A 12,391-nucleotide genomic window follows, 5' to 3' on the forward strand; every position below is an offset into this window, starting at 1 on the left:
ACATTATTTTCATCCTAAATCCAAAACACAGCACTATACCAGCTACTAGGAAGAAAATTAACTCTATCCCAGCCAAAACCAGGACAAGCTTGAATGTCTTTACCTTGTCTGTTGTTCAGTGAATGGGTTCTCCAGCATCTTGAGCAATAATCGGTATCAGGGGTTTTGCCATTTCCTCGAAAGCAGCTATCCAGGTGTGGCAGAATCCTACAGCTCCTAAAAAGGCTTGCGTTTGGTTTTAGTAACTGGTCAGGGAAGATTTTGAATGGTTTTAATATGGTTTTCAGATAAATGCCGATGTTCTACACTTTTATAAAAACTGTAACTTATGTTACAATTCTTTCAGCTAAGGCAAACAGTAAGGAATGGGTGTCAGCTATACAAGATTCCTCAGCTATTAATAAATCATCAACATACTGTATCAAAAATGGATCGATTTTTTTTTTAAACACAACATCCTGCAAATCTTTTACCAAAATTTTAGAAAAATAGTGGAGGACTGAATGAAGTCCCGAGGGATCTTTGTCTATGTTAGCTGTACCTTTCCCCAAATAAATGCAAAAAGGCATTAAGAGTCTGGATGAATAGGTATACTGATTTAAGGTAGAAAAACTTGCCCCGTCTCCAGTAAGTCAGGGTTGTATCTGCCCACCTTTAGGGAATCTCAAGTGTCAGTAGACACGTAGGAATGGGCAACTAAACTGAGCCCTCAAGGCAAGACTCAGGTCCAGACCCAGGCACCGAAATGTAGCTGTCTGTATGTGAGTTACATGTGTCAGGTCCCTGTATAGTCAATGGAGATGATACATTCAGTGGATCTAAAGATTGAGGAGACTTTACCAAAAACCAAGGGTTTTTTTCTGTGTCAGAAGCTTAAGACAATTAAAATCCACTTACAGCTAACAGAGTTATTATTGTTTAAAAAAAAAATGAAGCTGATGACAGGTTTTTATTCTGCATTTGTCATTGTTCTTCTCACATAATTTAATGCCAGATAGAATTTCTTGTTCATGTAAAATGATAAAATGATACCTAAGGCTTTTCACTCCCTCTGCTTTTGTTCTGCAAACAATAGATAAATTTTCCAAGAAGATTAAGTTTCATATTCTTGGTATTGCAGTCTTTGGCTTTTTTAGTTAAAGGAAAAGTCTTATTTACTCTAAGTCTCTGCACATTACAAGTTGGGGCAATGTATGTTGAAATGATATGGATGCAATGTATCTGAGAAGTATGATAATGAAAGAAGCACTAGTTAGCTGTTGTGAACTACATAGATAAGCTGCACTGCCATATAGTGAAAGTTAGTCGCATAACGTGCAGAAACTAATAAAACCACTGTCTTAGAGGCAAAACATTGTAATTAGCAACAGCTATTTGCACTTTAAACTGATAAATTTTTCCTTTATGTGTATTTGGGTTACGTGGTCTAAATTACCCCAAATTTCCCTATTTATTGTAGTAACATGACTTGGTTCTTACCAGAATTGCTCAAGGGAGAACTCTCAATCTGATATTGTTCTTTAAAATCAAGTTTTGGCAAAATACGTTCCAAATGTACTTTATTTTAAGTAGACATACAAAGCACTGTGACTTGAAGAAAACATATCACTAGAGCGTACTGAACTTGATTCGAATGGGAAATGTCATGTGGATGCAGAGTGTGACAGACGTAATGTTGCAGGTTTGGCTTTTAGCTTTGAGAAAACTGGGGTTGTCTGTAAAATTATTTTTTTAAATCAGGCACTCTAACTCTGGTTTCTGAGCCATTAGAACACGATTAGGATATCCATTTTTAAGCTTTTTTTCCTCCCAATCATTAGTGTATGACCCTAACATCTTTATGAAGGGGGAATGCTAGTCCCATTTTTTCAGTAATTAGGGCAATGAAGCACAGAGAAATTAAGGCCTGGATTTGCAAACACTTATACTCAAGTGTCAGCACAAATAGTCCAGCTGGTTGTCCCTACGTATGAAACAGCTCAGTACAGACGTGCTGTCTCTGCCACACACTCCATGGCTCATGGTGCGGAGAGAGGTGCTGTTACAGCAAGCTCCAGACAGCCTCCAATGTGCCAGCCCCCTGTGCACACAGGTCCCCGCTGCTCTGGGGGGACTTTTGGGGGCACCTGAAGCCAAAGCAGATCTGGCTTTGAGGGACACCTCAAGGCTGCCGTAAGCAGCAAGGAAACAGGCTGTAGCCATTCAATAGGACCACCAAGGAAGCTCAGCCTCTTTCATGTAATAAAAGGAAGATTAACAATTCATTTGCCCCTACTCAAGGGAAGAGGTGGATGGCAGTTGAAGCTGCAAAATGCACTTCGACATCTGGCAAACAAAGCTGGACAAATTTCAGCCTACCAGTAAAACATGTTTTCTTTTTCTTCTTTTCATCTTTTCAATGAGGATGATGGCAATGAGGGTAAGCGAGTAACTTCCCTGAGGATGTGGTAGGATTTTCAGTGGCTTTGTATAATTGTCTTAAAATGCAGTAAGGTTCCCCCTGTAGCTCGGGACTCATACCACTTGTTTAAACATGTCCGAGTTTGCTTATAATCATAACAAACCTCCCTAGTAACACTGGGGAAGGCTTTACAGATCTGCACATCTTTCCTTTCCTAGCTGGTCCATCTCTCATTTTATGTTTTAAACCAGATGTTGTTTAAACTTCAACAGGCATAGTGAGAATAAAAGACTCTCTCTCCCCTCAAAATAATGGTACTTACACCAGTTTTATGAGATACTGTTTTCTGCTTAATATTTTTCAGGGAACCAGGAGCTCAGAAGCATGTCAGGGAAGCCCAGGCTTACCTACTGTAATGGAAGGGGGCGAATGGAACCCATACGATGGCTGTTGGCAGCAGCCGGTGTGGAGGTTAGTTGACACTTGGTACAGTGTTCCAGACTGCTGTTTTCAACTGGCCTCAGTAAGGAACAATTTAACATGCATGTGGAGGGTAAATGGCTGCAAGAGGGTGGCTAAATTCATTTGGCCAGTGGCACTGCACGTTTGTAACTACCTTGTTTGGTGGTTAGTATTTGGGATGCAAACTCAGTGGAGCTTGGACTTTATTAGAGCTAGTATTAGTCCCCTGAAGTAATTAATCATAATGGATCAAAATGGGGATTTATTTAAAGGCCCTTAATTAATCTGAGTTTTCCAACTGTGCAAAACCACCTTAACTCAGTCTTATTTAGTTTGCAGTTACAATGTGTATAAACAAAAGAGTGTTGTTGACTTACATGCCCTGGGGTGGCGTTAGAAATAGTTGATTTACCTTGTGCTTCCCTTGGTGCTGGCTGCAACTTGTCTTCCTCCTGTAGATGTCTGTACTCTCTTTCTACCCACACTTAGGTTATTTCTGAATCAGTGCCCTGGGGCAGAAGCGGCCAGGCCCTTCTGCTCCTCCCCAGCCGTCAGCAGGCGTGGGGGATGCTCAGGACAGCTGCGGCCAAACAGCGCAGTTGAAGATCCAGCCCATTACCTTTCGCTTGGTTCGGTCATTCTGCGCGTGGTTATGTGCAGTCACTTACAGAAGAAAAATGTTCAAATACAACAATGTAACACTGTGCTCTCTCCTTTTCCAGTTTGAAGAAATTTTTTTGGAAACAAGAGAGCAGTACGAAAAGTTAATCAAAGGTAAGAATCCCGATGCCTGAGGCTTAGTCCCTCAAAAAATTGCTCCAATTTAGCTAAATTTGTGGTTTAAAATTAGTTTATTTAAACCAGTGCAAACTTCTAGGTGCACACCTAGAATACTGAAATACCAGTTTTGAGTAACCTGTTCTTTCCAGTGCCAAACAACTCCTACAAGCTAAAAGCCATAGCTTCTGTGACTGTGTTTATTGTAGTACATTAAACAGGGGTAGCAAACGTTCCTATTTAATGCAACTTAATTATCCATGCTGTTGAACTATTAGCAAGGTTCCTAGCACATTTTTAGTCCAGGGCAAATAGCACTCTCCGAAACAACTCCTAGGCATCATTTGGGAGTCGTCCCAGGCCAAGGGCCATTTCCAAGATGTCGTTTAGATGTGACCACCATGCTCTACAGGCAGAGAGAGCTGAATAGAGTGAATGTGGCCAGTCTGTGTCAGCTGGCCTGAGCTGTTGTTGAGTTGACTAGTATAGATGTACCTGTATGTTGGTTCTGAACCTCAGTGAGATAAGCCTCTAAATGAAAGGCCAGCATGGCACCAAAATCGCCAGGAAAGCCAGTTTTCATTTGTGCTAGCTCTGTGCAAACACCCTAGTGACAGTCCTAAGCAGGATAAGCCTGAACCATGAAGCTTCCCCCAGTTGAAAAACAGGGAGCCAGCAGGGAGACCTGTGGAAAGTCTGACATGGTCAAAGCAGCAAGCCACAAAGGCTTCATGTCAACCTTGGGAGTGAGACCCGTTCCCAAACACCAGTGCATACCTCCAGCCACTGCCCTTGATATTTGGCCAGATGAAATCCAGCAGTGAACCCCCCCGCAGCCACCCTGGAAGGAGAAGACCTTGCTGCCGGGGTGGGGAAGGAGTTGGGACTGTGAGGAGCACTACAGATCACACCTGCCCCGCAGCTTACCTGCTGCCCAAGACACTTAAGAGAAACCTTACAGCAGGCTGAGCTTGCCAAGACATACTAGGAGACTTGGAAGAGGACTCGGCTGCATTCTAGCTGCTTGCTCAGACAGGAAAAGCTGTGTTTAAAGAAATTCTGACAGGAATACTAAAATGAACAAAAATTAAAAAGAAGTGGTATCAAGAAGATCAGAATTAAATTTGCAGGTCCAGCTGGCTGGGAATCTGACAACGTGGGAGAGCAGTGCAGTGTAAAGACACCAGTTATAGCTCTAAATATGACAGCTCAGGTACTGAAAGCCCAAATCTGAATTTGCTTCACAGGACTAATTAATCCAGACAGAGTGGTACAATCCTGGATAGCGTCCAAGCTTATCCATATCCAGAGAGAAGAATTAAATGGTGATGAAAAGGATAGAAAAGTTTTATAAAGAAGATCAAGGGCTTTAGTGTATATATATTGAGCTTAAGAGAGTGAGAATACAAAGAAAAAGGTGGGGTTTAATACAATGGTTTGAAGAAAGACAAATTAGTTAGTCATCCTGATAAAGGCACCTCTGGAATGCTGCCGGTCATGCAGGGCAGGACTGAACACAAATAACCGCACATTACCTCTCCCTCTAATTTTTTTTCTTATTTTTGCCAGGGCATCCTGTGTTTAGACACCACTACATTGTTAGAATGGTCCAGGCGTGACTTTGGCCCATGCCAGCTGATGATCTTCTAAGCAATGCCCCAGCAGTGTCCAGGATGAAGCCTGGGCCAGGGGCTGTTCCCAACAGGCAGCTTGCAGACAGACAGCTGAGAGAGTTAAATAGCATCGGCCTGGCCAGACCTGTACCCGTTGGCCTGAGAGACGACTAACTTGGCTCAATCTGTGTAGCCACAGGTTGCCCAAGTTGCTACCTGGATATCAACAAGCTCTGCTGGTCGGTGACAAATAGTAGATCTAGATGATTGTTTTTAAGGTAGCCTTCAGATGGCACAATCCAATCTGCAAAATGACTAGCAAACTGTTTTTAATCCTGCAGTGGTTATGTGAAGGGGTTCTCACTGCAAAACGAGGAGAAGCAGCCTGCTACTGGTCATAAGAGAGAAATCCCTCTTTGCTGTAGATAAGAAATAAACCGTGCATTCAGTTCACTCATATTTGCTGCATCACTTTTTGTCAAGGGCCAGAAATTCAGATTTTATTTTTCGCTTCACATCTTTCTGCTGAAAAATATCCTTGCAGAGCTATTAGTTCTCCCGTCCTGCTGTGTTTCCGCTAGATAAATACCAAGTAATATTTGTTCCTTAAGCTGCAGAGGCGTGTTGTGGAAAGACATGAAGACACAAAATCTTTCTGTGAATGTTTACAAGAAACAAACACAGGCTATTCGTTGCTGCAGAGAGAACTACTCTTTGAATTTAAACTGCAAATTAATAATATAGAATGAGTGAAGAATGTTTATTAATTCTAGACTACCAAAGTATTTTAATAGCTCTGTGAAGAAAAAAGCAAACAGACGTGCCTGTTAAAATGAACCCTTATACCTGAAAGAAGGATGCACTGAAAGGATTAAAATTGAGCAATTAAAATAAACGATTAACTTTAAGCAATGCAAAGTGGCAGCTGCCTGGTTGGATTTGGAGTTTTGCTGTGATTTTAACAGGGCGGGATTGTTCTCTGGATGCTCTTAATGTGTAAACGGAGGAGGAAATATCTCCAAAGACAGTGAAAACTGGTCTAGAAAAGACTGACTTTGCTATGCTGAATCTCTGTGTCAGCTTAGCTCTCAGAGCTGCCTCACTGAAGGCTCAGTCAAACGCTCCTACCAGCACCAGGAGAAAATGGAACTACAAAGACGTATCTAAATAGGCTTAAATTCTTATGGAACGACACTGGGGATAGGCCTGTAATGAAAATCTATGAGGACTCTCAAACTCTTGTCCTTGGAGTGACTGTGTAATACTTAAACAGCAGCTGCTGTCACAGTCCCTGCCTCTAACTCTGTAGCTTCACGATGCTCAAAGCGGCCTGACCTCTTCCTTTATGCCAGTAGCTCAGTCTTGCTGTGGTACTACCCCTCTCATTCTTTCTACTCATGTATATAAGTCCCTGACAGGGATCTGCAATCAAAATAATTGGAATTTTTTTTAAGTTCAGATTTAACACAGATCTTTATTCTCCTCCGATCCCTTGGTTGAAAGTGCTGGTTCAGGCTTTTCCTACCAGCATGAGGCAGGGTCCAGAAGTGTGAAGGAGCAGGCGGTGCCAGCTCCCATTGGCCAGTGAAGCTCTGGCAATGCTGTAAAGCAAGGGGCCCGGCTGCACTGTGATGCCCTAGCTACAAAAGTGTGATGCAGGCTAGTCAATATTTGATCATTCCCACAATGTTAGTTTACTGCATGGAGTTTTACAGTTAGGGCAAGACATCAATGATCTCTTCTACACTGCAAAAGAAATGTGCTCGGTCTCTCGCTTTCCTGTAAATCTAGCAGTCTAGGAGGAACTAACAAGCTTTCCCTCAACTTTCCACCCCAGATGGAGTCCTGATGTTCCAGCAAGTGCCCCTGGTTGAGATCGATGGGATGAAGATGGTGCAGACCAGAGCCATCCTCAGCTACATAGCGGGGAAATACAATCTCTACGGGAAAGACTTGAATGAGAGAGCCCTGTACCGTAACACCTCCTTTCACTTAAGGAGCAATCTATTATTTGATAGCTGCATTATGTATAATAAATTAAATCCTGTAAATCCAGTAGAAAGCCATGAGAAAGGCTAACACAATAAAAAGCAAGTACTCTAGCCTTTGCTTAGGTTTTAACCACTGCTTCTGAAATGCTGCTGAACAGAAACAGGCCTTTAGTCCTTTTAAAAAATATTTAGCTTTAGTTTATGTTTAGTTTTGGCCGTGAAAATTGACAATATGTTGGTGTTATAAAATTCCTATAAGCTGGCTTAGTTAATTGGAAAACAGATGAAATAATTTCTGTGCTCTTTTCTACTGTCTTCCCCCCACCAATAGGATTGACATGTATGTGGAAGGAATAACAGATCTGATGCAAATGATTTTGATGTTTCCTTTCTCTCCACCTGAGGCAAAGGAGAAAAATCTTGACTCAATTAAGGAGAGGGCAACTAACAGGTACCTCCCAGTCTTTGAAAAGGTAAGTGACAGTGAGGATGTGTCTATAAAACTTGTATTTGCAATTATCAAAAAGTTTCCCCAAAATAAGAACATGTTTGTAGCACAGGTCAGTTCCAAATCCTCAGCTTTCTTGGCTCTCTCAAAGAAATGGAAATACAGCCTCACGTTTTCTCTATTTGTTGGCTTATGTTGTTAGGGCTGTGGTATTTGAACACCTACAAAGCAAACAAAGCAATATGTTCTCAGATATACAGCAAAACTTCTGACTAAAGTAAAAGCAAGCACGTATGATTTCTTTTTTTCTTGAGGGGATAGTTCCATACTTATATTTGTTTAGAGCACATCTCTCTGCTACATTTAATTTCAGCTGGAACATTTTCATTAGAAGAATGCAAAAATGCCTTGCAAATAAATCAAGTAGAGAGATTAGGAGTACTTTAGTAAAACCACAGTCATAGATTTCTGCACATCCCACTTTCGAAAACAACAAACCAAACCCACACAACTCAGGCATCTGGCAACATTTCTCACTTTTGTAACATTCATCTAGTTTTGATGGAAAACAATAATAAAGGCTGAACATCCTAGAAGTTCTTATGACTATAATAACTTATTCCCAAAGGCAGAGATTTTCTTTGGTTAGCTATTATAATTCTGCATTTCTAAGTTTGCTTCCTGGAATCAACATTGGACATATCTTTGAAAGAAATATCTAAATGGCAATTTTATAAATTCTCCAAGTTACTTTTTAGTTCCTCCATTATCCCTATTTCTAATTCTATGACTGTAACTAGTCTACTTAAGCGTGTGGTTTTGTCCCTGTTCCCAGTGCCTATCATCTTTCATCATTACCGAGTGACCAAAGTTTGTAGTCTGTGTACTACAAGAGTTCAGATTTTTTCCCAACAATAAAGAAGTGATTTAGGCTCACAGCTTCCAGCTGAAAACTCCACCCTGAAATTTCAGATATAATCACTGTTCAGCTCTAAGCTGTGCTGTGAGGCTTAGCAGCCAGGCATCATATGTCCCATTCTCATCTGCAGCCCACATTCTTTTGTATTCTACAGGTTTTGAAACAACATGGCCAAGACTTTCTCGTGGGTAACAAATTCAGCTGGGCAGATGTTCAGCTAATTGAAGCCATTTTAGCAGTGGAGGAGAAAATACCTGCTGTGCTGTCAGGGTTTCCTCTGTTGCAGGTAATTTTGTTGTTGAGCATGCCTGTATTCAGGAGCTAGAGGGCAACCCTGAAGTGATCATGTCTCCATGCTACGTAAATCAGGAGTGTAGGCACTTTGAGGAACTGTCACTATCGTATGTTTGCTTAATATGAAACACAAGAGGGAACTGATTTAGTTGATTTATTGTAAGACACTGTGCTTCTGATTAACCCTGTTCAGGTATGCCTATGCCTCTTTGAGTGGTATATGCCTCCTCAATAGAAATAAATTAATGTCATCCCAAGGGAATCACTGATCTAAGCTGCCCTGTTTTCATTTTCCTGCTTCCTGCCAGTAGATGCTATCTAATACCACATAACAAATTAAGTCTGTGATACAGGTTGACACATTAGAATAAAGCACAGTATGCCATTTTCTGTACTGGCTGGTATTACAATTTTGGGATCCCAGTAACCTCACTTCACTTCTGCCTTCTATAGGATGACTAGAAACTCAAGCCCTAGCATTAAGCCACAATTTTCTTTCAAAAATCAACTTGATATAATCGAGGATGAATTCTCTGCCTTTGTGCCATGTACAAAGTCTGAAACCAAGCAGAAGTGAGGCACTTCTGCTGTGAGGCTTGACCAGAAATCAGAAGCCTCCAGGCTTGCAGCATGCTATAGGGCACAGTGCATAGGCAAGCCTGGGGCATGACCTGCAGGAGTCATTAAGAGTTGAGATACAGCGGACCCAAGTAGTCTGTGACTGGAAAATAGCAGATAGTGTTCAGTAGTCCTCCCAAGTGCCTGTAATCATGGTAATAAAGCAGTGTAGCCAATGCAAATTTGGGCTGAGGATGCAAGGCTTGAGGTCATGCTTCTTTGTGCTTACAAATTGTTAATTTGAGGGGTGCACTCAAAGGCTTTGGCTTTGTTCCCATTAACAAAAGAAACAGTTCAGCATCAGACTATCACAGTCAGGTTTTCTGCTTGGAACTGATGAGAAAAAGGGCTTTGTTGTTTTTTTTTTCCCCCAATTACTTTTTCTTAATTTTTAAATTTCAACCCCAGCAGTTTAAGCCTGAATTTAGTGTGACAGAATGAGGCACTTCAGCCGCAAAGTGGGCAGTAACATGTGTCAGATTTTATCTCATATGCAGTTTTGCAGCCTCAGGTAATTCTTGCCTCTAGCTCCCATCTTCTAGCAAAATATCTTAGCCACTAGGCATGGGCACAGTTCTGTTGAAGCCATGCCTTGAATTATGGGGGGATTACTTCACTGCCAGAAGGGAAAAAGTTTCTAAAATTGGTGGTTACTTAATTCACAGTTTTTACTTTTCTTCCTCCTTCTTCTATTTCCCCATTATCCTTCCAGTACCTGTAAGGAAGAGGAAATTATGTTCATACATCTGCCAGCAAGAACTGGCTGTTACTCTGTGAAGTTCCTCTCCCTTAGCCCCATTGTTAGAAGAGGTTCTTGTGTATCTAAGATTGCTCAGCTAACCGTGGGGTCTCCAGCTGCTTGCAATCTGCATCAGTGAGTCCTCTCTGACTGTCTGTACAATGAGATGTCTCAGGATCCTTGACTCAGTTGCATTAACACAGGCATCTCTTGCCACCTGAGATGCCCAACTCTTCCCTAATCCTAGTCCTGGCCTCCAGCCACTGCTCCCGAAGGGAATAGGTCTCCCCAAGGGACTGTGTTATATCTACCAGCCCTGTGTAGATAGTTTGGCTACCCTAGGCTACAACACAGTATGAGAAGCTTCTACTAGACAACTGAGTTGAGCCAAGGATGCCTCCAGCCCTTTCACCTTCACCCACGCAATCCTAGAAATGCTGGGACAGTGGGACAACAGTGGCCATGCTAATGCAAACAGAGCTCAGATACTTACATAATGTAGTAAAAATGGAAATCATGTTAACATATATCGTGGTTTGCCCGCACAGTAGTTTGCACCATCAGAACCAGCAAGGAAAAGAAAAAGGTCATGAGCTGAGTTAGTGTATTTTTATCTTCAAAACTATCCCCTGGTGCTCCCAGATGCTGAATTTTTGCCTTCAGTTTCTTTCACGCAGCAGAGATTTAGGAATCCAGTACTGCCTTCATTGGTAAGAACAGGCTTTTTGCAGCAGCTGGGTCCTTCTGTTGGACAGAAGGAGGATCTGTAGATGGCACGAGATCTGAATGAATGTTAGGATCTCTTCTAGCAGCAGGGGGAAGCATTTGTTCTGTGCAAGGAGCGGTTTGCTACTGGAGTAGCTGGAATTTCTCTCTTACTCTGTTGTTTTTATTTTTTAGGCTTTTAAAATAAGAATGAGCAATATGCCTACAATTAAGAAGTTCCTGCAGCCTGGCAGCCCAAGGAAACCCCCACCAGATGAACGTTATGTAGAAACTGTGTTGAAGATTTTTAAGAAATGAATGCCTTGCTACCTTCAGTGAGACTCAAAATACTGAAAAAAAAAACCAACAAAACCCAAACCCCAAAACCCCAAAACCCAAAGCTAAAGGAAGCAGAAAGCTCAGTAAATTAGTATCATTGTAGTTAAAACCAATGGTAAAAAAAAAACCAAACAAAAAAACCCAAAATAAAGCATTCTGATTACTCTGGCAATGTGACAGCAGATTTGTCTTTATTGATATCAAATGCTTGGCAAAACATGAAAACAAAGGAGTATGGAAGCAAAGAACTATTTGTAGGGTAGGGAATTTATTCCTTTGGAAAAAGACCAATGCAGTGTTAGTATTGTCAGAATGTAAATAGTTGAAGAAGATATTTTCTGGATGAAAATAGGCTTCAGAATAAGAGCTATGGAAGAGAAGAAAGAGAAGACGACTCACTGAATCACTTATCTTTTAAAGAAGTAACTTGTTTCAAGAGCTTAACATGCTGTTATATGGAGAGATAGCTCTAAAAGCAACGGTCAGCACATAACACCCCATTCACAATCCTCTCTTTGTCTGCCTCACATGGAGATGGCTGCTCATGTTAGCCAAAGAAAGACAGTCACTAATTTTCACTGAATATCACAGCGTTGTTTTGGTTTTGCTTAGGCGAGGTCTCGCATTTGTTATTCAAACTGTCATGTAAGGAACCGCTGGCAAAAATACGTCATGGTAAAAGAAATTCAAGCTCAGTAGCACTAAGAACACCTGCCGCCTTCTAGGTAACCCACTTGCTCTTCAAAATGTTTGGGAAAACACCTGATGCCCTTCACATACCTGAAGCCAAACGTTAAGTCAGCATGAGGATCACTGGAGAAAAGGACATTCTCTCTCTTTTAATTTCTCCCTTACCTCTGCAAGGCTATCTTTTGTAAACATATTCCTGGGTTTATAAGATGGTTACATTGCACACTTAACCCTGCTGAGTTCAGAGGGTGTAATTCAGTGTGGAGAAACGTTTCATGGGACATATTGTGTGAGCTGCCCCTTTCAAGTATGCTGAACATGGGCAGCGCCAGTTTGGAAAAACAACAAATGGGACCTTTGTTTTAAATCCATCCTTTATTGGATGCGGGGGGGAA

At 41.5% G+C, this 12,391-nt stretch overlaps 1 protein-coding gene across 1 annotated transcript; it reads left to right on the forward strand.

Moving 5' to 3' along the window:
- The first annotated feature begins 2,756 nt into the window (after positions 1–2,756).
- On the forward strand, positions 2,757–11,285 carry LOC104073128 (glutathione S-transferase 3-like). The gene is made up of 6 exons (XM_009572806.1): positions 2,757–2,872; positions 3,586–3,637; positions 7,091–7,223; positions 7,576–7,717; positions 8,766–8,897; positions 11,163–11,285. Exons 1-6 carry the CDS (start codon positions 2,786–2,788, stop codon positions 11,283–11,285), a joined length of 669 nt encoding a protein of 222 aa, XP_009571101.1. The 5' UTR covers positions 2,757–2,785.
- Positions 11,286–12,391: the final 1,106 nt, after the last annotated feature.

This window comes from Fulmarus glacialis, unplaced genomic scaffold (assembly GCF_000690835.1).
Source record: "Fulmarus glacialis isolate BGI_N327 unplaced genomic scaffold, ASM69083v1 scaffold1372, whole genome shotgun sequence".
NCBI lineage: Eukaryota > Metazoa > Chordata > Aves > Procellariiformes > Procellariidae > Fulmarus > Fulmarus glacialis.